We start from the raw sequence: 26,530 nt of genomic DNA, 5'->3' as shown, positions 1-26,530 counted from the left end.
TTTGGTCACTTCTGCTGTTTTTCTGGATTTGATGTTTCTCATCCTTCTCTGGTGTTATTTAACCCTTATAGAGATTGGAAATTTTACTAGCACCTCATGCACACAAGAGAAAAAGTACTGTTTCCACTTGTTTCCTACTAGCTTTTTCTTAATACATTCTAATGAGTTATAGGAAAATGTCTTCTTTGGTCTTGACCCACTAATGGCAACAACAGGTAAGAAAACCAAACTAAATCTTTCAGATGCAGGGAATCTGGACTTCTTTGAAGTGGGTAAATTAGGTCTCATTCTGATCTTGTCACTTCTTGCCACTTCGCTACAATAATTACCTACGACAACAATGAGATAGAAAAGCATGCCCAATGTGAATAAGCTATTCATTGTTTTAAACTACTTCTTAACTGAACAGCAGTTCATGCCTTAATTAAGACTTTGTTTTCCAGTGCATTCTTACAGCCAATCACATCCTGAAGTGCATAAAATGAAGCACAGTCAAGGGAGGTGATAGTCTCCCTCTGCTCCACCCTTGAGAACACCCCACCTGCAGTATTATTATATGCATCTGTATTCAAGCCTGGTGCTCCCAGATCAAGAAGGATATGGAGCTGTTGGAGCAGGTCCAGAGGAGGCCATGAAGATGTTCAGAGGGCTGGAGGACCTCTCCTAAAAAGAAAGGCTGAGGAAGCTGGTCTTGCTCTGATTTTGATGAGACCCGCTGATACCAGGGTGTCACAAGAACATAACAGTCTTGTTATCATATGTCTGAGTTTAGTATTTGCAGTGATGATTGTGTCTACTGCAGTATTATCTATAATATCCTGGTGCTTTCCTGGAGTTCTTTCTATAGGTCTCGGCCAGAACTTTCTCCATTTGCCAGGTCTCACAGAGTAATGACCTGGGATTTAGGCTGTAACGAGAAGACGTAGAGCTAGCAGAGCCAGTGCTTCTGGAGTTTGGATTAGTTTGTCTGCATGTGGTGCAAAGCCTGAGCAGACAAATGTTCTTCTGAAGGGAGTCCCTTAAAAGTTGGAGATTATTGCAGGAAGTACTTCTGAGCCAAGAGGGGGATAGAAACCAGGAGTATTCCTTAGGAGTCACTGTTCATTAATCATTGCACAAGGGCAATCAGAGCAAACTTTTATTATTTGAAAATAACTCTAGGGATGTTAAAATATTAGAAATAAGAAGATTTGACCTTAGAGAAGGGAAACTTTTAAACGCAATTTTAAGGAATAAGAAATTTCTGAGAAACTTGGCCTGACTGAAGGCATCTAACCTCCTGTGAATTGATACTGCATTAATCTGAGGAATGCAGCACATTTCAACTGAGGTAATAGCACTTACCTTTGCAGAATGTTTCTCTTGTAGATTCAGAGCCAAAGGTCTGTTGAAGTTAATGGAAGTTTTCCATTATTTTATAACCATATATTATTAAAAAGTCTGTATTATAAAACAGGCAGAACTAAGTGAAATTGCAGGTGCAGATTCTGACATTAAACCTCCAGTTCTTACCTTTGGTAGACCTCAGAGCACTTAATTCTAACTTCATATGACTCCTCCCTGAATAATAACACTTCCAAGCAATTTATTTGCGAAGATTAAGACTGGAACTTCTTGATTTGAAATGTAAGCTTCTGTTGCATGAGCTGATAATTCAGAATTGCTGCATTTCTAACACAGACAAATGCCATCTATTAAATTATCCAAGTCACTAGAGGGAGACACATGCTGGGTCAGGCCATTTTTTGGAAGCAGAAAAGTGGGAAAAAAAGAGACATATATAACCGAAGGATCTCTCTGCCCAACTAACCAGGTCATGGCTGCACATGGTATGATGTGGGTCACATACAGTGTGTATGTTAGTTATATATTGTATTACACGGGTTCTTCTGTCAGATAATTTTAATTTACTTTAGCAGATTTCTTCCTGATGGGAACAAAGTTGAAGCTGTAAAGAAATAGATTAAAATCTGGAATGTTCTCCTTAAGGACAGCAGTGCTTATTTCCTTGTTTTGAGATTTCTAACTATGCTTGATTCCCTAACTAGCTAAACTGAATGTATGAAGTAGAAGTCCAGAGGGGAATTACCAATTAGAATCATTAAAATTATTTCAGAAGCTTTAGAACAAGAAAAAATGCAAGAAGAAAAAATGCTAGAGAAAATATTAACTTTGGTTCAAAGCATGGACAATGTAAGAAGGAATTATTTATAGTCACTGCCAAAGACTGGACTGAGAGAAAAATAAAAATTCATTATTTCAATAAATAAATAAATAAATAAATAAATAAAGCCTCAAAGGAAATAGGTAGACTGCATAACAAAAACTAGTTTTGCAGCATTCACAATGTAAGCATCAAGAACTTTTCTGCACAGAAACCTGGATTATTAAATAAAAACCTAACTAAAGCCACTAGCAAAAACCTAACCAAAGTTACCAGCAAAAAACAATAGGTTTTTGGAAATTGTTTTCTCTCAAGAGTGACTGCTTATGAAGAAGTTAAGAGATATTTAAAGTGAGGGAAGGTTTGGACTTCAGTAATTGAGTTTGTTGTCTTCACATTTCATGAACAAACCCACAGAGTTGTTGGTTTTTTTTTGTTTTTGTTTTTGTTTGTTGTGTGTGTGTGTGTGTGTGTGTGTGTGTGTACTACAATAATTTCAACTGAAGAAGGTGTCCTTTAAATTATCAGACCACTGAGGTTTGCTATTGAGGTGGAAAACATATCTGTGGAAAGGTTTTAGGTGTGCTGTTCACTAATTCTTTTACTGTCTAAAAATGTGTTTTTAAATGGCCTTGTTTCTTCCTGCCAATCACATAATCAGTTAGTCCCCGTTCCTTTTCTTGTGGGGCTAAGCTAGCTTCCTCATTTTTGCAGTTCATCAATACAAAACTGATTTGAAGCTGAGCTGTATAATAATAAGCCTTTCAGCAGCCAGGCTTGACACTTGCCTTGTAATTAAGGCCTTGATGGTTGTGTTGATGGCAAATGAAAGAAAATGGCTTTGTTCTCAATTCCAGAGGCTTGATTGCTGGTTCTCGTTCTCACCTGAATTCGACCCATTCTGCATTGTGCACATGATTGCTAGAGTGTGAGTAATTGCAGCGCTGGCAGATGACATTTTCATGAAGCACACTCTGCACTGCTCCAGAGGGAATTTACAGAATTTATAGCTGGAGAAGCTCATCAAGCATGGATTTAGGAAATGCCTATGTGAAAAGTGGGAGCCCACAACCAAATATCAGAGCTTTTCTTTGGCATTTGCTTTTACATAAAGGACTACTGTCTGCAACCTGTCTTACCTTATGTTAGCAGCCTGTTCCTAACTAGATTTTGTAATTAATTTGTGATAAATACAGTTATTGAAGTTCATCAACACAGTTTTTTCTTCTGCTTTTGCTTTTTTTTTTTTTTGAATAGGTGTCTTAGTAAATGAGATGGAAAATTGTTTTCTTATTTCCATTCATATTTTTATGTTTCCCTAACCTTTCAACTATTTAAAAATTGTTGGCTGATACTTACTAATGAAAATGAAAGCTTTTTAAAAAATCCTCTTATTTTCGGAAAATTTTGCCCTACAGCATATTATGTTCATTTTGAATGAAGATGAGCATTCATTTAAAATAGAACAAGGGCTTCTGTAATAGAACTATAGATCAGCAATTGCAAATTGGATCATCATTAGCAACAAAACTGTAATGATTTTTGTACTGATATTTACATATTTCAGTGAATGGTGCATTGCATGTTGCACATAAGAATTGCATACTGAAATTTTGCATCATAGATAGCATGTCATGGTAAGCATTGTCTTTCCTTTTCTCTGCCTTTGTAGTTCTCTCTGTCTGATGAGTCTTTGTGCCTGTCTCATGTTCACCATGTATTGCTTCTGAGCAGTCTCTTGTGTTTCTTTTCCCTCTTTAACATAGTAACACTGGGATCATTACCTGTTGGTCGTTGCTCTGTTTGTTGCCTGCATCTGAATCACCAGAAACATGGGATTCTGGTGGCCTTTTTTAATCACAGCTGTTTAGGTTGTCACCTAATTTGCATGCAAAAATTCATAGCTACTGTGACTCAGACATTTTTATAATGCTGTCTGTCTGGCGAGCAGAAATATCTGCATCTAACTTCTAATAATTCTTGAAGGCTCTTAATCATGGCAAGTAGAAAGCCTTTCCTCCTTGCATTCAGTATTACCAAAAGTCCTGAGGTATTGGATAGATTGAATGTTAGGTTATTGGTTTTTTTGTTGGCTTTTTTCCCCTTTAAAAATCTTTTTAATTAGACTTATTGATTAACCTCTAGGAAAAATTAGGTGAGAAGTCCTTTGAGATTTGTAATAAATATTTGATTCTAAGTGGTGTAGATTATTAAAAATATACAGAAAAAAAAGGATGTCTAAGCTGGTAATGTTAAACCACCTATTGTTTAAGGGCTTGACTTATCCTCATTTCAGTAATAGATCTCTATATCAATATTAATAAATGACAATAAGAGGAGAATCGATCTAAAATGCTGACAGTTGTTTTAATTTATACTACACTCCTCAGATAATTGGGTAGCACAAGGTGAGAGTTTTGAAGTGTCTTACCTAAATTTATGTTGTTATGCTGCTGATATTTAAATACAGTAGGATTTTTTTTTCTATTCAGTTCAACATTAAGAAGATGGAAATTGTTAATACATCATGGTTTTAGTCACACACAGTAGAACTCCTAATTTATTCTCAATATTGGCACTAAATTCTGTTATTAATTTTAAATGTTTCTTAGGAACTCAATGCGTTCAGTTTCATATCCTCAAAAACCTTGGAGAATTTGGGTCTCAGAGAGTCTGATAATTTGGGTCAGTTGTTGTCTTTTGAAGCCATGAAAACAATCATATTCAGGCTTTTAAGTACAACAATTTGGGACAGTCTGCAGTTCTTAATCATATCTCTTACAGTTATTACTGTAGGGTTGAGATGCAAGTGGATATACCTTTGTGCTTGCTAGTATTCTTTCTGACAAAGTGTTAGAGACCCATATACCTTCTGGCAGCCTTGTGGCTCTCTTTGCTTTCCCAGCAACAGAACATCTTTTTTCCGTTACGATCTGAGCGGCAACAGTCTCAAGAGGAGAACCTGCCATTATTTTTCAATATCAGTGACAAACCAACCATACCAGTCTAGGACATATAGTAGGTAATGGGCAGGATGTCATCCTCTGTATCTTTAGTTGGGATATTTGACATTGAAAAGATTTTCCTGTGTGAGAATGAGACTTTGATCAAAGCTAAACATTCTGAGAAAATCATGAAAAATTTTAATTTCTTTGCAAATCCATGACAGTACAGTAAACTGTGACGAAAGGAATGGAAGCAACATAAAATGCTGCAGTAAACAGCTGCTTTTAAAACTTGTTGAGTGGAAGAGAAGAAACAGCCTGATACCATCACTTAATTATGGTGATGGACCAGGCATATTGGGCATATTGGGACCGGCAATCAAATATTACATTATAAAGACCATTTTTTGGATAGTATTAGCATGTAAAAGAAGCTGTAATGTTGTGAATTACCTTAATATTTTTAAAGTTAAAATATTGAAAATTATGAAAAATATTCCTGTGACCTTTTCAACAAGATTGTTAATAAGATCTGTTTTAAATTTCCTTTATAGCCATTTGTGCAAAGTTTTCTGTCATACCTGTTCTTGTCCTTAAACTTCTCCCACTTGCACCAGTGACCCAACATTCAAACATCTTGTTTCTTTCTTTGTCACTTCCTCTTACTTGTTTTCTTACATTGCTTTGTGTCTTTTGCTAGATAATATGAACATTTTGCGTTCTTCCACATCTTCTCAGAAATGTTTAATTTTGCTTTTATTTTCTATACTCTTCTACCCTTCACAACCAGAGAAAAGAGGATACACATCTTGTGCTGTATTTTCAGACTAATGATGAGATGCCTTTTTGTCCTGTGGCACAGAGAGCTGACTGTATATCACCCACTGCTCAGACTACTGCATGAGACCATTTACTATTTTGAAATCATTATCTTTCTCTTCTTCACTTTCCCATCCTCCCCAGTCATGAACAATTTTACAGTAAAGGGAAGAGTATTCTGCTTCTTCTGTGCTGATTGTAAAGGCCATTACATTCTCTGTCTCCACACAGCATGTTACTTTATCTCCTCCTTTATTATTATTATTATTTTGGCCAGTGCAGTCAATCATCAACAATTGTTTTCTCTGAGAAAGCCAAAGTTGTTGGACACTACAGTGAAGGTATATGTGTAGCTCTCTTATCATTCAAGGGAGATGATGAGAGGGTAAAGTTTCCTCCTTTCACTTATAAATGGGAGTATTCCTGTAAATTTGGTTACATCTTGTAAGGTAGCATCTCTTTTTGTTGTGGCCTTATTTAAATTCTGTTTGAATCTAAATAAGGCTATCAGCTTGTTTTACTTTGCATTATCTTTTAATCCAGAAATTATTTATTTTAGCATGTTTTGTTTTCTGGTCAAGAATTCTTAGTTTCTTTTTGGCACAGTTATAGGCATGAAGATGATTCAGTAATGTACATACTGGATAATGGATCCTACACATATGTAATTTTATTAATGATATATTTTTTATAGAACTGGAGAAGAAAAGAGAGTGTGTTTTTGATAAAGCTAATGTCATAGAATCATAGAATGGTTTGGGCTGGAAAGCATCTTAAAGACCATCTGCTTCGATGTGTCCAGTCATGGGTAGAGACACCTTCCAGTTTGCCTAATGCCCCACCCACTGTGGCCTTGAAAACTGGTAGAGATGGGGCATCCATAACTCCTCTTAGAAAACCATTCCAGTGCATCTCAACCCTCACTGTAAAGAAGTTCTTCCTTTTATCTAATTAAATCTACCTTTTTTGTTTGTTTGTTTGTTTTTGACATCGAGCCATTATCCTATCACTACTCTTCCTGCTTCTCATCTTTCCAGTAGGCTCCCTTTAGGTACTGGAAGGCTGCTCTAAGGACTCCTTAGATCTTTCACCAAGCTAAACAACCCCAACTTCTTCAGTCTTTCTTCATGGGAAGGGTTCTCCAGCCCCTCTGATCATCTTTATGGTCCCCCTCTGGAGCTATTCTAACAGCCCATGTCTTTCTTATCCTGGGGGTCCTAGAACTCAGTGCAGTCCACCAGGTGGACTCACAAGAGTGGGCTAGATAGAGAGAATCACCTACCTGCTAGCTATGCTTCCTTTAATGTAGCCCAGGATATGATTAGCTTTCTGAGCTGCAGGCACACATTGTGAGTGCATGTTAAACTTTTCATTTACAGGTACCCCCATGTCCTTCTCACTGTCCAGTCTGTGTTCCTGTTTGCAATTGCTCCAAGAAAGGTGTAGGAACGTATGGTGTTTGTGTGGGCACACCTCTTGCACTGTTATGATCCCTCTAGATGTTGTCCATTACCTTCAGTGTGTTGACCACACCATTCTGCTTGGTGTTATGTGCAAAGTTAACATAGATTATAAAATTGTTTGAATTGAAAGTGACACTTAAAGGTGATCTAGTCTAACTGCCTGGCAGGGAACAGGGACATTTACAGCTAAATCATATTTCTCAGATCCTAGTCTAGCCTGACCTTGAATGTCTCCAGGGATGAAGCATCTATCACATCAGTGCTTCACTACCCTTGTTGTAAAAACTTTTTCCATATGTCCAGTCTAAAACTTGATGAGAGTGCATTCTATGCCACTCTCCACATTACTGACAAAGACGTTAAATAGTATCGGTCTCAGTACAGACAGGAAGGACACCACTTGTCACTTGCTTCCATTTAGACATTGAGATGTAGTCTAATGTTTTGAGTGTGAGCATTTAGCCAATTCCTTTGGCCCAATGCTCCATTGAGTGGTCCATCTATCAAATCTATTTATGTCCAGTTTGGAAACAAGGATGTCATGTAGGATGGTGTCATATGCCATGTAGATGATGTCACTTATTCATGATGTCATCTGAGAAATACTCTGAAGCCATAAAGTGCCTTAATGTAAAAGATTAACAGGTGTGGATTCATTTTTACTATAAAAATGGATTTTGGAATTAATTTAGTGCTCTAGTATGTTCAGAGATTATTTGCAAAGAAATCCAATCAGTAGAGTTATATTCATTCTTCTTGAGTATTTTCCACTTGTAGGCAAATGTAGGTCTTGAGAAGAGTTACTCATTTTTTTTACACTTATGTTTAGTTGTACTATGTAGGTGAATGTTCACATACTGCTTTTGGTTTTGGCTGTTGTTGAAGTGACATAATAACTGAGGGACAATGAATAACTTATAGTGAATGTTAATTTTTATTTAAGAATCTAGCTTATTCTAAAAGTATTTGCAAATATAGACCAGTTTGTTAGCATTATTTGTGCATTATTTTATTTTTTTCTTCTGACACTTAAGAGATCTTTATATTCCAGACAAATGTTTGTTAATACTATACAGTCTAGTCAGCACAAGTTTCTACATACAAATCAACAGTGAGTTTCATTCACAGCAGCATTTTCTATAATGCAAATTGTAACTGAGTAAATATGGTGGTAGTTTTCAGGTCCAGAGCAGAGTTTTGGCATTATGAGCTTATATAATGTATTACATCATATAATGTGTTATCAATATGATTAAAAGGCTGTTAATGTATGTGCTACTGATACCCTTACTTGCAATATGATTTACCACAAAACAAATATAATGCTTTCTGTTTAATATTAAAATTTTTGAAATGGATATTTCACTAACAAAGACTTTTTTTTGCATTAAATTTAGTTACAAGTAGTCTACTTGTTAGCTCTGAGAATCTTAACGCACCATATCTTCATATAAGTGAATATTTTAAAGAGGAATTAATTGGAATTATGAATTTATTTTGGTCTAACCATGTTATAACTGGCAAGTTCAGAGTGACACTTTTTGGGGTGACAGAATATCAGACTGAAAGAAAGTCTCCCCATAAAGAATTCTGAAATCTAAGAAAGAAGAAAAATTTATTTTTGACAACGGAAGGTAAGATTGGGCATTGATCCACAGGAAAGTTTACTGGGTACTCAGACTTTTCGCATGAATTCATTAGCTAGCTCTGAATTTATGCATGACATGTAATGTGTAAAAAGTTCTGCCCCAAATCTGGGATTATAATCCATGTGCTGTCACATTGACTCATGATAGGATTCTTCACCAATAGCTCTCAGTGTAGGAGGGTAAAGCTGTATTTACTATAACCCTTGCTGTCTACAGTTTATAAACTACGGTATGTGGTGTATAATTCTATAATCTGGAAGTTGGTGCTGTTTCATGCTTCCATTTGTATGGCTATCAATATTTCTTAAGATTCTTTCGCTACCTCTAATTTGCTTCAGAAAGCAGCAGGAAAGATCCAGAAATTAGAATCATTTATTTGCCCAATGCTTGGTTTAGTTAGCAATCTATTTTGATTACCTGCCTGATTTTCTTCTGCTCAGGCTGTCTAAGCAACATTGTATTGAAGAGGTGAATCTGAACACAAAAAAAGTTATTTGTTGTCTTTTGAAGTGCTTCCAGATCAACAGCTCTGAATGTAATAGCCTTTCTCCTAACATAAATTGTTCTGTAGTAGTTTAAAGATTTGAAATAGGGGACCACATTTGGAGTCATCAAGTCCTGTTGGAGTGCCATCTACCTACTTAAGGAAATTTTCAGATTCCTGACTGTCCTGACATGGGACAGGTTGCTAATTTTGGGAGAGCTACAAATAATGCTGTGGAGATTTTCTTTCCATGTTCACCATCTCCATTGCTTCTTGCAATCAAGAAAGCTCAGAGGTTTTTCATTCAGCTGTTTGTGGTGTTTCCCATTTTCTCCATTGTTCTTTACAGTCAAAGAGAGAACAGTTGAGATATAAATTCTCATAAATTTCTCAGTGCTGGTTGTGCATTTTCCTCATTAGTTTTAAATTCTTGTTTAGCAGCAGCTGATTCTTTAAAATATTAATCCTATCTAAGCTACAGTTGACATCAGAAAACATGGCATACAGTATTAGCCAGGATGCTCACGGACTGTCTGCTTTCAGTGCAGATATTATAAATTTTCCAAGAGCACTAAGTGACAATGCTGGATATTTCCTTTGATGAGAAGCATTCACTCTCTTACTTTTGTATCTCAGAAAACTCTTAAACTTTTTTTTTAATTTATATAGAATAGTGTTTTGTAAGTCTGGTGCACATTTATCTTAAGGCAATATTGGCAATGAGATCGTCTTTTGATAGATATACATAAAAGTTAATGTAAAGGCTCACAAATGTTTACACTTATTTACAGATTTAAGAGTGTTTTGGGAAAAAAATGTTAATATCCTAAATGGTAGGGAAAACATTTTGTTGCCGTATATGAAGTCTTCTGTTTTCATATTTCATATTCTGATAGGAAAAAAAAAAAGTTTAATGTTCTTCAGTTTATTTTTAACCTGTTGTCTTTATATATCGTGAACTTTGACTTTATTTTTTAGAGGTTGAGTTTATTATATTATTTCCATTGAAAAGCATGACAGATGTCTGTCTAATGTCAGCAGGAGCAGGATTAGGCCCACTGTATTTTTATTCATTCATTATTCTGAATAATCAGAGGCATGACTATAGTATTTGGAAATTTATGTAAGCTGTTATCTGCTAACGTCTGTCCATCACAAATGTCTCATAAATTTTAAAATTAATTCTTTAAGTCAGTTTTTTAATTATCTAACTATTGGAAAGAGTTGTAATTATTTCATCTCTCCCAGTAAAACTTGTAAATCAAATTACATCACCACAAGAAACAACTTAATGTGGCTGCGCTGTTAAAATATTCAGTTAGACTGAAAGAAAGTATACAGCCCACTAAAGGGAAAAGATGTGTACATGAGAGTGAGATAGAGATGGATGTTTTCTTGAGATTTGTTTTACTGTTTCAGTTTTTCTTCTGTACCTTCAGATTTAATAAGAATTGATGTGTCTTTATAGGATTTATTTTTTTTAAACCATACTTTTAATTAAGCAACAAATTAGGATATAAAGATTACATTCACTTGTTTTTGCTATGTCTTGAAATATATATATATATTTTTTTTTATTTTTTTTTATTTTTTTGAAGAACGAATGTTTTTGCTTATGGAAAGAATGAACACCTTCTTGTATGGCAAATTTTGTTGCGAAAATCAAAGCTCTGCTGTGCGCATCCCGCTGGAGTTGCAAGTGGCAAGGAGGAGCGCGGTGCTTTCCCGTCGCCCTGCTCGTGGCCGCTAGCCGTGGTGCTGAAGCACGGCTAAATGACAATACACTGCTTAAGCAAAGATAGAAGAGTAGACCTTTATCTATTATTTGACTAGGTTTTTTTTTGTTTGTTTGTTTGTTTTTGCTTTGGGGGGAGGTGGTGACAGACGGGAGGTGGGGGTTTAGGAGTGGGGTGGGGCTATTATTCTGTAAATAATTATTTATTGTTTTCAGTTGAGTTTGTAATTGAAGCAGCACAGTGTATTATAGTCCTTATCTCCATTTATTGTTAAATAAATCTGTCTGTCCTACCCTTGGAGAAGTTTTGAAATCAAAGAGAAAAGCTACATTAAGGCCACCATGAAGATGCGTGTATAAATGTATATAAAACACTGGAGTATTTTTTAAGCAGTAAATTATTGGATTTAATGGTTACACAGAAGAAAATTTTTTTTTTTTTTTTAGGTTAAATATCTCCCTCAGAATATCATCTTGGAAAAGGAATAAAAGAAAATAAGCTGGAACTCAAGAATTTGCGATTCTTGTGCAATGATTTTATGCATAATTCTATATTGAGTCCTTATTTTAATTTAGAAAATAATTTTATTAAGCAAACTCAGATTCATTTGTGAAAAAGTCCCATTTCTACATAAAATTACTGAAATTTTGACATAGATTTTGACATTGTTTAGAAGATGAAAAGGCCTGTTTTTTTAATCTCTAAAATGTGAAAAAATAATGTATACTTCTTAGTGTATTTACATTAATTTTACATTAAAATAGTTTGTTTAATAATAGTTTATGATCATATTTCTGTTTACTTTTTTTTTAAATTCTGTAGAATATTTCCTTGCCTGAAAAGTAAAATGTAAGACATTGAGTACAGTATCTTTTAGTGGATTTATGGTAATGCTGCTGAATTTAGCTGAGCATAAAAAGCATGGTGAGCCCCTCAGGGTCTGTTCATTTTCCTGACACACTCCACTGCTGCACCATTAACACTTCGTCTGTTATTGCCATGTACTTAGTTTAATGAGGATCTTTGAATTTGAAGTTCTACACAAGAAACAATGGCTAAAATAACTGATGTACCTACTGCAGCCTTCAGCAGAGTATTTAGTCCCTTAGTATTTTTTAAGTAAAAAGTACATTCATGTTCTTCAGCAGTGTAGTTATATCACAATGGTTTCTTTAATTATGGTAGGCGCTAATCACAAGCTCTGAGTAATGACTAGAAGTATGATGCTTTATCTGTCTGTGTAGAAGGTAAACACATGCTGGATAGCTTATAGAGGAGACTCTTCATCACTTTAAAATTCTTTCTGTTAATACTGACACTTTAATGTGAAGAAGGAATAGTACTGTTGGATATTTTGTGCTATCAAAGCAGAATATTATATTACTTCTAAGAAATCAGAAGGCAGAAAGGCTAGGTGCTGTTTTCCAATACCTGTATGAATCCAGCTATCTGCAGTAAAGGGTCAGTATATGGCTCATTAGATTGCATTTCTAAAACTGAAAAACAGTCCTATGAATACATGCATAAAACATCTTAAATTATGAAGCAATAAGCTGTACTATCAGACAAGGACTCAAACTGATTTAAAACGTGAGTAAAGCTGTACTTGGATACGTTGTAGAATTTAAGAATGACGTTCTAACCTTTTACTGATTACTGAGTGATTGGCAAAAACAAAAGATTGCCAAATCACCTTAAATACCTAACTGATCTGAAAAGTCTCTGCAGGACCAAATAAAAAGTAAGTAATTGAATGAATTTCTGTTCCAAAGAACTGAGGAGATAAGTTGTATATTAGAATTTAAAAAAAAAAAAAACACAACTATTTTTAAATGCATTTATTAAAAACCTATTTTTAAAAGTTAGAATAACGTGAGTGGTTTGTTCTGTTCCTCATAAGCTTGCTATCATATATTAAAGATATTTGTTTTTTTCTTTTAGAAAATGAGTCTGGAAGAAAATTGGTGAATCGAACTCAGTGGACCTGGAAGCACTCTGACAGGCTCAGAGAGCAGAGTCTGGACCAAAGAGCAATTACCCCACCAAACAATTTCAGGTACAACTGACCTAAATGTAGCACTCTCTAGATTATTGACGAGAGTTCATTTCCTGTAGTACTTTTCCCATTTGCTACTCCTGATAACCATTATGATCTTATCTGTCTGGTGCTGAGTAACTTCTGGAATGCAGCTCAGAGAGTTCTGTTTAAACACACTTTAAACATCTTTAAACACACAATTCATGCTAAAAGAGTCACTTACAGTTAAATTAGATGATTATTCTTTCTTCCAGAGTTGCATAGAGCAGGAATGAGTGCCTGAATCCTTATAGACCTGAATGTGCTGGGATTCTTCACTGTGAAATCAGAAAAATAGTATTAGTTAACCCTAAATAAATAGGAGGCTTTATTTCATTAAACTGTAACAGCAGATTCTGCTATGCAATTTACTTCTTTGGTATAAATATATGTATCCATGAAGTAAGGCTTCCTTCTCTGACATCCTACCTACAGGCAATTATCATATGTTGACATGAAAAAGGAATAAGTATGTGCACCAAATTTATAAGTGTACAAAAAACGGATGAACTGAATTCAGAGGTTGGTAATGTTAGAACCCATTTTGATAAATATATATTTCTTAAGAGTTTCCTGCAAACTTTTTCTAAGTGCTGGATATACTTGTGTTCCATTTATATGGAATGTGAAGAAAATAGATTATATTTCCCTTGGTGTGAATTTTTTTTGCATCCTTTTTCTTTTACTGAATTAATATTTGAAAAGTTCCTTCATTGTTAAGAAATCCGAAAGACTAGTAGTATCAGATTCCATGCTGTGCAGCTGTTGGAGAGCCATTTTTTACAGAGTTTTGTGAACTAATGTTGTAGGACACAACTGTGGTAGTTATTTTTCTGCATAATTTTCCCAAGAGAACACCAAAATACCTAATTTGTTTGAGTAATAAGCTCCACAAATAGTCATAGGTCTCGCTCCTCAAAGGAACATCAACTCAAAGTTCAGTGGAAAGCTGAATAATTTATAAGATAAAAACACATATACAGTATGTTGGTCTGTGATGATTTTTTTTTATGACAGTGGATGGCAGTTTTAAATGTAGCTAGACTCAGGAATTCTACAGTATGTTCTAAAACGCAACAAATTGGAATGTCTGAATGTGATATTAATTGGAAAAATGGCAGTCCTCTTCTGATTAGTTATATCAGTTGTAGAGGCCTTAGATTTTTCCCTGTAGTCATAGAGGGCTTTATCTAGACATGAATTTTGTGATCTTCATTCCAGTGGAAACTAAGGCAAATGAAATTTCAATGTAAACTTAAATGATGTCCCAGAGCTTTAAGGAAATGAAAGTAGGAACGTGTCTAGCTTCTATTTTTCCTGACTTTTATTCTGATAGATATTAATGTCAAAATTTATGTTTATAAGACATTTCTTTTAGTAAAAGTGATGTCTTAAAACATCAACAAAGTAGTTTTCCTCACTGTGCATTGCACTGTCTAGCCTTCAGACAAAATTCTGTAAGTATTGTGTTCAACTTTACACCCTGTGTTAAAGAAAAGAAATAATAATTTGAAGAAATTTTGGTATTTTCTGTTCTTTAGAGTTAAGAAGGAGTGAAAGAAGTTTAGAAACATACTGGTTAAGGAAAGGTGTGGAGAAGTACGGTATTTCTGTCTAAAATAAGATAAAGTGGAATGAGTTACTCAATTACATAGTAATTAAGTTAGTGTAGAGAAAATCTTAAGTATAGCAGAAAACTGATTTAACTCCCCCTCCCCCCCACACACATTCTACTGTGAGGATTTGATGTGACACAACATATTAGTGGAAAGCAATAGCAGTCTTAAATGTGAATGTAAGAAGAAAGCAGCAGAATAATCTGTGAAGGTGGGATGAAAATGTGCAAGTCATAGTTAAGCCTTTTTTGTTTGGGCGAGTTGAGGTCATAGAACTTCTTGTGCTGTGCTTTGTGATCCTGTGTAGTTTGCATGGTAATTTCTATTGTATTGCTGCTAAATAAAATATTTTTGAAGCTTGAGGAAATAAAATGGATTAGTGAGAGGACATCTCTGTGGCAGACTCTTCCACAGAACAAGACAATTAAAGAACTACTTGTGTTGGGGGAAAAAAAGAAAGTAATAAAATAACAGAAATCAGTCCTACCCTGACACAAATAACAGATAATGCATAAACAGTTACCCAAGCCCCAAAGATTCTCAATTGAAATATTTGACTTTTTTCCCAAAACCTTTCGTTTGGAATTTTATAAATAGGACTTCACATAGTCTTACTGACTGCTAGGTTTCTGCAAGGGCATAACCTCACAGGGTAAACCCTGCTGTGATGTGATTTTTCCTGTTTTCTTTTTATCCACATGAAATATATGTAAAATTTTATTTTATATGTGCAGAAGAATATCAGATACTCATGTTTTATTAATTATTATATTTAAGTGTTACGTACATCTGTGTGTTAACTTACCATAAATGAGTTTAAAACTTAGGAACTAACCCTGAAAACCTCGTGTGAGCTCATTTCTCTATTTGAATGTTCCTTTTGAGGATTGCTCACTACTGTGAGCTGTTGATATATAGAAACAGCATTCTGAGTCTCATGTTAAGTTCCATCTTGTACTGTATTATGGATCCAAGAGAGGCGTAACATCTTAAGTATTTATTAATTTATTTGACATCTTGAAGTATTTATTTGACCTCTTTAGAGTATAGTCTAGTCCCTTAGAGGATGCAGACCCATAAAAAAAAAAAAATCATAGATTAGGGATCTTAAGCCACTTTATCCCTGTTGCTTTATTCATTATTTCCTACCACCATGGTGAAAAGTGGTAGTAAAGCAATCCTAATTAGGCAGCGTAAGAATTCCTGGTATGCAGTGTTCTTCTTAGGCAGCTTTATATTCTTCCTGCTTGTTCTACAGTGCCTCAGGGAATGAGAAATGTCTGGTCCATTAATTAGAGAATTAGCTCAGAGTTGGGAAAGATGAGTTCAGGCTTTGTCTGTGCTATAAACTTCCTGCAAGACACTTAGCTAAGTATAGAGCAAAATTCTGCAAGACCTAGTGATCAGAGATTTTGTCTGCTTTTGAAGAACAATTAGGTGTCTTTCCAGTATCTTAGTTACTCCACTAATAATTGAAAAGTCATAAATCTTAGCTTCCCTAATCAACTTTTTATGCTTCTTTATCATACTATTCTTATGTAAGGATATTGGTAGAATAGCAGGGATACAGAAAACAAAATAATACCTTATGTTAGTTCAGGCAGAGTTTTACAGATAGGCTGTCATGATGACAAGTTCATATCTGCTCTTGGCCGTATAAGTCTTCCTAATACAACCTTATAAAAGAGCAAAATTAATCAATCAAAATGTCACATGTTGCTAAATTCGCAGTTTATAAATTATCACTGTAAATTTAGGTAGTAGAAATCATCACATAGAATTGTACATTTTTCTTTTTCTCTCTCTCCAGTGGTTTCAAAAATGAGGCACTAGGTTCTTAGACTAGGTTCTAGGCAGCATCTGTGCTCCTGTGAGCAGGCATGTTGTTTGTATTGCATGGGCCAGCCAACTCTGGTTGATCACAGGCTTCTGCTGATCCTAGCAGGCTAAAGAGAATGGTTATGTTAAAGCTGAAAACATCAGGACAGGGCTATATCACCAGTAAGAAGCAGGAAAAAAATGTTTCCAGTTTTCTAAGCCTTCCTGTTGCTAGGCCTTCCAGAATACCTAATCCATAAATAATCCTGGAAATAAGTAGGATATAAGATCAAATTAAACACAGTATCAAAGGGCACAGTTTTTTTTCTCACTGCCCTACAAGTTAGGTTTAAATCTCTGCATATCAATTGGAAATATAACATCAGTAATAATATTTTATAAAAGACATCTGAAGATGATAGAGTTGATAATTTTTGTAGCAAACAATTAGGAAGTCTTGGAGTAATTAGATTATTAGAAGAGGAAAAATATAAATTAGCTAGATCAGTATGGCTTTTTTTAAGGCTGAATTCTTCCTTCATAACTACTCAAGCATTTTATAAAGGAGGGTAGTCACATAGTTTTATTTCATTTTTTTTAAATTATGATCATAAATGATTCTTTTGTCTTGATGAATTGGTTGCAAATTCTTGTGGTCAAAAAAATTTTTCACACATGTGCTCATTTTACCCTTTTTTACTTCAGATGAATGAAGTATTGCTTAGCTGCTATATGCAACTGCATTATTTCTTCTGAAGCTGAGGATGACAAAGAAGACTAATTTGAAAGCCAATTGAAGTTAATAGGAAGAATTCATTGATCAAGTAGAGTTTGGATCAGGGTTGATTCAGGTTGGAAATATACTTTTTATATTACAGAAATAAAGTTCTTATTAAAAAGCCTACATATAAAAATAATTTCATACAGTGAGACAAAATAGGTACTCAAATACATTTTCTACAGCCATACATTAATCTTCAGTATACTGAAGAAGGCTGAAGAAAGGGAATATCCTTGGTAAAAACTCTGAAGAATCTTATCCTGTATGTAGCTAGATTCAAGAGAAATGCATGTGTCCTGCACAATCAAGGCTAAAATGAGCAACTGTTTAATTTTTTTTTTTTTTGAAACATGATAGGAGGACAAACCATGTGCAGATTCATATAAGCTCAGCAGTCCTTTCTGTATACAAATACCAGTACAATTTATGACTCTGTAATATATCCTCAATAGTTTTATTGCAAACAAAATGTAAAGAAGGAATAGGGAGATTTGAATGTTCCCTTTTTTCATCCAAATGCATTTTCAAGAAGGTGCAGAGGGAGTAGGCAGTACCATTTCTCGGTCACCTTGCTCATTTCACGAGGGAGCTGCTCCACTGTGGTTTGGCGCAGTGAAAAGCAGAGCTTCTCAGCAGCTCTTGGTAGTATTGTCCTCAGATGACCTTGCAGATGGATTTCTGTTTCAAAATCCTACCGAAGTTAAATATTGCTGAAAATAGCATTCACTCTTGTGCTCCCTTTCATGGCTTCTAGGGTGAAATTTGTCTGTCCTAACGTAGATGTCTTTTATATCCAAATTGACTCTGGTTAGACTGTCTTTATAGTCAGTAGAGAGAAACAGACACTTTCAGGGCATGATTCATCTCTTTGTAAGGGAGACATCTAAATAGGTCATATGAATCAAACTTCAGAATAGGATTCCTTACTAGTAAGAATGAAGGAAACCTAGGAAATCAGTTTAGATGCTGATATATTGGAAAAATAAAATTGAGCGAAAGGAAGTCTGTCTATAGGTACCAAGTCTGAGGAAAATGTCATATTGTTAAGAAGCATCTTTTCTTTCAGAGCTTCTGACTACATGGCTCTGAGTTAAACATTTATACATCAATTGGTGTTAAAGAAAAATTGTACACTCACCTCTCAGTATTTTAAGATTTTAAGTGAAAACCAAGTAGATTCTGTTGTGTGAATAGATAATTTATGTACATTAATTATCAATAATTCCACTGATTCTACATTGGTACCATATTTTTGCTAGCATCTGCTGATAATTTGTATGTAAGGATCTCATCATCGCTTTAAATGGTCTTTGTAAACCATTTCAAAACCAAAACCAAATGCTTTTTTTCTCAACCTGCAATCTCTGCACATAGAACTGAACGTATGGTATCATAGAACCATAGAATGGCCTGGGTTGAAAAGGACCATACAGATCATCTAATTCCAACCCCCCTGCTATGTGCAGGGTCACCAACCACCAGACCAGGCTGCCCAGAGACGCATCCAGCCTGGCCTTGAATGCATCCAGGGATGGGGCATCCACAACCTCCTTGGGCAACCTGTTCCAGTGCGTCACCACCCTCCATGTGAAGAACTTCCTCCTAATATCTAACTTAAACCTCCCCTGTCTCAGTTTAAAACCATTCCCCCTTGTCCTATCACTGTCCACCCTTCTAACCAGCCATTGCCCCTCCTGTTTATATACTCCGTTTAAGCATTGGAAAGCCACAATGAAGTCTTCCCAGAGCCTTCTCTTTCCCAAGCTAAACAAACCCAGTTCCCTCATCCTTTCCTGATAGGAGAGGTGCTCCAGCACTCTGATGATCTTAGTGGCCCTCCTCTGGACGGTTAATTTGAGCTGGTAGATAATTTAAGATATATCCTCATTATAATTTTTGCTGCTAGTACCTGAGTTTCACTAAACATCCCACTGGATTATGTGGTTAGTGCAGTATAACTGAAAATCCCCTTGTTGAGTATTTTCAGGTGCTAATAACAAATTTTGTGGAAAGGAGTTTTTTTCAGTTTTTTTTCAGTTGTTCTGGCTTTACGTGTCAACCATGAACAATTCAATGGAACATATAGGAATGAACAGTATCAGTTTTTACATTTTTAAAAGACAAAATCAATAGCTCTGAAACACTTGAATCCCTATGCAGCTTTTTCACATTCCTCTCTTTTCCATTGTTTGCAAAACTCTAGATCTCAGCAAACCTGCAAGACTGTTGTCAGATGCATACCCAGGAGCAGCACAAGGATGACAGCCTGGAATAAGCAGATTGCTAGTGAGGCTAACAGGTGCCAAAACATGTTGTTTCATGACCCAGTGTAATGATGCCAAAAATAATCTCAAATGCACTTCAGTCAGTAAATGGAAAAAAAAAACAAACAAAAAACATGACAAACCAAATAAACAAAAAAATAGCAGCATCCCCTCTCCCCCCAAAAAACCTAAACAAACAAAAAAACAAATAGACCTCAGAAATATGATCTATAGAACTGTTTGAGATTAAGCAAGAAACTATGAATTGGAAGAGAAGTGTTCAGATTTCTTTTGCAACAGATTTACTGTGCTCAGGTAATGATACTTCTCTTGCCAAAATCTGTATTTTGACACTTGATTAGATGACATGTTTTTCAAAAATCTCAAAAATCTCTCCACAGGGGAGATTACTTTCCACATTAAATTGAGTCATTTGAGTCGTATGCAGATACTGTCTTAAATGTACCTACCTCAGTTTCGCTGTCTTTCAGAGCTATAGTATTTAACTGCCTACATCTGTAGTAGTTTCAAACGTGTAAATAACAATAAAAATTACTTTGGAAGTGCAAGTGTTGTAAAATCAGTGATGATTATTATAATTTGTAGGAAAGTGAAAAAGTGCCCAGGTGATAAAAATTAGGGATCAATAAGTATTTCAATGACAAAAACTCTTTATCTTATAATTTCATTATGAACATGAAACCAAAGAGTCCAGAGTTTAAGTGGTAAATGATGCAAACAGGGGTGATAGCAACTTAGCATTCTGAAGTTCATGAACACTTTTACATGGTTCATGTCCTCAAATGTCCACTGAGCTGGCTATGTGAAAAATATCAGTATTCTTTATGCAAGCTATAGAAAAGAAAACTTTGTAAGTGGTGTTTATATTCATCAGCAAGGCATAGACTTCCTTTGAGCTGTGGTAAGTCTGGCCCTGTGCACGTAAAAAAATAAATGCATCTTTTAAAACTGAGATTTTACTTTAAATATATACTTAAATATATAGCCATGTTTTACAAATATGATGGGTCATGTCCTTGAGTGCAAATGAAGGCAAGAAATGAACTCATAGAGCAGGGTGTGATCTCTGAATCAATATGCTGAAATAAGAGACATTGTTCTTAAGTGCTTTTTAAACTGTCAGTATATTTCATGAGAGCAATTTAATAATAATCAGATGAATAGATATACCTAATACCTGTATGTACAAAGAATCTATGGTTTTCACAAACAAAAGCACTCATCCATGAGAAAAAGTAGAGGTCAAATCATGATTTGGCTTCATCTTTTATGTATTTGAACAGGGCTAATCAAAACGTACATGTTTTGATGCTGCACCTTCTTCATTCTTACTAGTTATTTGTCTGAGCTTCTTCTTTCCGGCTTTTTGTGTAACAAAACTTAGAAATGATGACTTGCTTTCAGAATTTAGTGTGGTATTTTCTTCAAGATGAGATTAAAATGACAAAATATAGACGTTCACATGCAGGTTTCTCTGCTGCTTTCTTAGTCAGTGGAGTTAGGACACTAAGTGCCTGGTTTGCTGAATCTCTTTCTAGACTTCATAGGCATAACTGATTCCACTGGGAGTTTTGACAGGGATAGTACATAAATACCTAAATCTAACCTTCATCTTTCCTTCTTGTAATATTACCCTTTTCAGTCCCTGAATTATCTGGAGTTCAGTGCAAGTAATGCAAGTAATCTGTCTGCTTCTATACAAGCTTTTAAAAAAATTTATTCTTTGAATAGTTTCCATTGTTAGGGACAACTCATTCTAGGTTATACAGAGTACTGAATTTCAAAAATACTTGAACTTATGTTTTAAAAGGTGTTACTTAAAAGTGGACATCTACATGTATTCACAGAATTTGCCATGGAAATTAAGTCTGAAAAGTGGAAAGAGTTAGGCAAATAATTCACTGAAGTATTTCAAGGAAATTGTTAAATGTCTGCTTGTATTTCTGGACATTTCCTTCTACCTCTATAAATATTTATAAATATCCTAATATTTAAATTCATTTTTCTAAGTGGAAAGAAGCTGTGCTTTCTTTAAGAAAGTTCCTGTGTTGCAGAAATTGATGTTAAATTCTTAAGGGAAAGCCCTTCAGCACTGGATGGAGTCTACATGGTTTTCTTAAAGTGTTTTATAGAGATAATTTATTGATTCTTTTCAAGGAATATTACTACATAAAACTCATCCTCAGTTAAAACAAGAGGATGGTATGGGGGTGTCTACCAAAAAAGGTCTGTTTTTCATTTCAAACAGGAAGAACAACAAAATAGAGGCATATTTGTGGGGCTGTGTCTTTTTGTTATTTACAGGTTTTCAAAGCTGCAAACAGCTATTTAAATTGTGAGACCAGTAATGAGTACAATAATGAAGACCCAGCGGAGTAGCCTTTAGTGTGAAGGCTTGGAGTCTTGTTGAAAGAGACAGATGTCTCATAGCAGTTTTCTATGTCTTAGGTAGTCTGCATTGAGGGAACTCTCTTACTCTGTGATGATGTGTATTCTTCCTCATCTCTATGCTTATTAACAGTTCAACTTTCTAGGGTCCTGGGAAACACACTGAAGTGAATAGAAGCTGAGCATACTCTTTACTTGTGAGAATCGAGTCAGAAATTGCTTGTTGAATTCATGTAGTTTCACTAATTCAAATGATAATGAATGATAGGTAGCTGGAAGTATTGTGTTGTGGCGTTTTATATGGACAGTCTATATACTTCAATGTGCCTCTATTCGTATTTATGTTGATCAAGGAAATTTTTGGCTAAAATACATATCCACACTTTCTTTCTCTGGAGAAGATAAACTGGCAGTGAAACAGTCATTCTAATATTACAGTTGTCACAAATTTTCCAATATTGCATTACAGTAGTCAAAAGTAAATTGTGTTTTGAACTGGATGAGTAAAATACAGATGGTTAATGTATGTCTTTTAATCAGATCTCTCTCAGCAGGATCTTCAGTTACTTCATATTATATTTTGAAAATTGAAATTCTACATTAAGTAGTCCAAGCACTCTAAAGCTAATACATGCCAGAATTAACTTCGTTAGGGCAATTTAATTTAACCTCCCCCATGCCTGTGCATTATGAAGAGTTCTTTAATTACATGTACACACATTTTTCTTAGAAGATCTCTTTCTCATTCAGTTCATAGACTATATAATAGTCACTTAATGAGCATCTGTTCAATATTTTGTGTTCTGAATATTTTTCAATTTGTGGCCCCATACCTTGTTTACTACAGAGTATTTAAGCCCTGCTCTGAAGACAGAATTGTAAATAATTTCCTTTTGGGGTTTTTTCAGTGATCATTGCTATAGCATCTAAATGATGAACAAACATTAAAATAGTTTTACAGCAGGCCCCTGAGATGGGAAGAGAATATGATTTCCATTTTATAGGTAGGAAAGGTAGAAACTGTGTTCAAAAGCTGCCACTAAACTGCAAGACCAGTCTGAGATGCTAAGGTCCAAAAGCTTTGACTTTTTACTGTTATATGGAACTCTCTCACTCAGCTCATACTGATTCCAGCATTTATCACTTCTGCAAATTCATATGTCTCATCTCAGTGAGTCGCATGGAAAATGAAGAGCATTCTCTTAGTGACCAGCTGTACCATGTAGACTTTACGGCAACACTAGATGGAATCCTATTTTCTAGGCTAACTATCAATTACCTTAACCATTTTTTCTCATCTTTCAGTGCTGTCCTAATTTTTTAGCGTATTTCTTCAAAATTCTTCACTAGTTGAACCTTCTTCAGTACATTGTTCTGATTCATCCTTACAGCAAGGCTATCTTGTGCACTGTATGAGGCAGGTGTCTTCTGAGAAAAATGGTATGTGAGTCATACAATTAGTCTCCATCGTGATTCCCCTTCTCAAGAGGAGAAAAAGATAGGTTATATAGGCAATGTGACACTTCTGACATCTTTGTCCTTGATTTGGTCGTGTTAAAAAAGTTAATGTAAAAATGTGTGTAAGAAGGAGAGGGAGAAGGACAGAGAGAGGCATAGGCATAGGCAGAATTAGATTCAGAAAAAGAACGAAACAGTACCCATGTATGAGGAGAGTACCTACCCACTTAAGATTTTAAAAATACACACCCATAAGAATATTTTAACACCCATTTGAATTATGAGTATGCTTGGAACCTTAAAATCCCCCACACCATGCATTCTTCTATTAAAAGAGATGCATGGAATCATCTTCTGTGAAAATTACTTCTGGAGGAATCAAATACAGCATTCTTTTTTTATTTCTCTTAGGCTCCACATATATTTGCTGATGACACAGGAGTCACGGTTCTCAGGAGTCCCCAAAATGTTTTTTTTAGTCATTAACGACTTTCTGCTCAAATCTGAAAGACTTTGTTTACTCCCCTTTTCTCCAGCTGTTGTAACTGTAGCTATGCCCTAATATCCTTCTTTACTGACTTCTTTATATGATCAACAATCTTGAATCTAAGCAGATTCTTCTGCCTGAATCCAGACTTTTGGGATGTTCCCTGGATGCAACCCCAGAAATTAATGCTGAAATGAGACATACTGGTCATTTGAGTTACAATGCTCTTCTCTACATATTCTAGAAACATCTGGGCAGCTTACTCTCATCATCACTCAACAGACTGTCCCTATACATACTCTGGCTTATGTATTTAGGGACATATTTTGAGGTCATCTGTGCTTGGGTGTTTTAAAATTATTTCTAAGTTAGCTCTAACTTTTATGGGAATAACCATCTGTCTTCTGCAGCTGAATTGTTCAAACAGCACAATTCAGCCACTATGGAAGCAAGTTACGCTTTCTTTCTTCATACAAGACTTGCATTAAAGCATGTCTAGATTGTAGCACATGCAAACTCTAATGGCTTAGGTTTAGGCACTGTCAAAGTTCCCAGATTTTTCTATGACAGGTTAAGAAAAAAAGTGTGTAAAGATTAAATCAGCTGCATCTTCTGCAGCCACCACTGTCTCACTCAGCTTTGAACACGTGGTGCAGTTTCCTTTTCACATGGTAGTTTTACATGCTGACTAACATGGCAGGTCAGAGAATTTCATAGAGGTAGTCCAGAACAATTCTGTAGAGCTTTGGAGCTATCCATACTAGGTCACATTGAACAACAAAAAAAGTTAGCATAGATCCTTCTCCAGGAGGTAGGAATTTTCTAGATCTCAGCTGATGAGAGCTACCATTAAGAAAAATGGGCCTTTGGAAAAATAAGAAACAAGACTGAACTGTTTTCTATTGCTGAAGTATACAGAGACATGGAAAATCAGTTTACTTCATATACAGTTCAAGAAAATGGAACAGTCTCATGCTGGCTGCATTTCATGTCAAATTACAGCTTAAAACGTACACATGAATCAGGAATTTTTTATTGCAGCAGAAACATAAAGAATTTTCACTGAGCTAGTAAATGCTGTCCTCCCACTAGGCTTGTTCAAACCTATGTATTAAGTGTACATGCAAGAAAGGACTCTTTGTGGCTGCTGTATTTCACATGTGGTGCAATGATCACATTATTGATTACTTGAAATAGAGTCTAAGTACTTGAGGAAAAGATTTTATTGCATTCAAATAAAAATATTCATTTACATACATATATATATATATATGTGTGTGTGTATTTGGCCTTATAAGCATATTCAGGTTCATATTTATTTATTTTTATTAAAAAGTCATGCCAAACTTTCTGCTTATGTGATCTGAGTCAGAAAAGATTTGTTTTGTTTTTGTTTTGTTTTATTTTTAAATAATAATGGTGGGCCCTTAACCCCAGTAACTACTTTATTTATCATTGCCAAGGATATCTGAGTTCACAAAAATCTTTCATTTCCTGAAAACTAAAAGACAGAAATCTATTTCCAATTCTCTGTAAAAGCTTTAGGATGCTTAGGACTTTGTCCATTATGACTGAGTTTACACTCCTAATGATGTATAATGTTCTTATCTGTTTTCTTTCTGTTTGAGTGATGCATAATGAGTACTTGTACACAATCCAATCTAAAATTGGGAAAGTAAAATGAACGACATATTGACACAAACATGGTATTATCTTCAGTCAGGAGGGTTGTGTTTTAGTAAAAGTATTTTTCATGGAACACCTGCCTTTCTCCTTTCCTTTCCATGTACTTATGTAAACCTTTATAAAGCAAATGAATCTTTTTAGCTCAGTCTGGTGAGGAGTCCCTCATACAACTGAGTCCCACACAGATACTTGTGCTGTGAAAGGTAGAAGATACTAACATGGAAAATCAGCCTTTTGTTACCTAAATAAACAACTTTGATATTGCTTTTGATGTAGAATGGACATACTGGTTTCATAGGTTGTGTTAAAATACATAATGAATGAAAAAATAATAATTAAATAATGTAAACATATGCAGTGATAGACAGGCATTTATATAGAAATGAAATACACCAAAAAAAGTGACAAATGTAAATTCTGAGGCAAGGAGAGATTCAAGCACTGAAGCGTATAATTCTGTCATGAGTATTTTCTTGAGCACACAGAATTCCCTTCACCTCAAAGATGAGGTGCTGTTTTCAAATGTAAACACAGAAAATAAAACATGTAATTGAATACAGTAAGATTGAATCTACTTAGCAGGTCTAACAGAGCAGGGAAGACAGCTGTTAATCTGATGAGACTTGTGAAAGACTACTAAAAAGTGCCTGCATGGGATTAATATTTGCAGAAGA

At 35.1% G+C, this 26,530-nt stretch overlaps 1 protein-coding gene across 1 annotated transcript in view; it reads left to right on the top strand.

Annotated features, from left to right (window-relative positions):
• The window catches only part of LOC100548026 (myelin transcription factor 1-like protein), a 138,474-nt gene extending 125,148 nt beyond the window's left edge, over window positions 1-13,326 (top strand). The window contains 1 exon segment of the mRNA XM_031552259.1: window positions 13,202-13,326. Coding sequence (XP_031408119.1) covers window positions 13,202-13,326 — 125 coding nt within the window.
• The last annotated feature ends 13,204 nt before the right edge of the window (window positions 13,327-26,530 follow it).

This window comes from Meleagris gallopavo, chromosome 2, assembly GCF_000146605.3.
Source record: "Meleagris gallopavo isolate NT-WF06-2002-E0010 breed Aviagen turkey brand Nicholas breeding stock chromosome 2, Turkey_5.1, whole genome shotgun sequence".
NCBI classification, from domain to species: domain Eukaryota; kingdom Metazoa; phylum Chordata; class Aves; order Galliformes; family Phasianidae; genus Meleagris; species Meleagris gallopavo.
The sequence above is the reverse complement of the archived record's forward strand: the minus strand, read 5'-3'. Positions and strand labels throughout refer to the sequence as shown.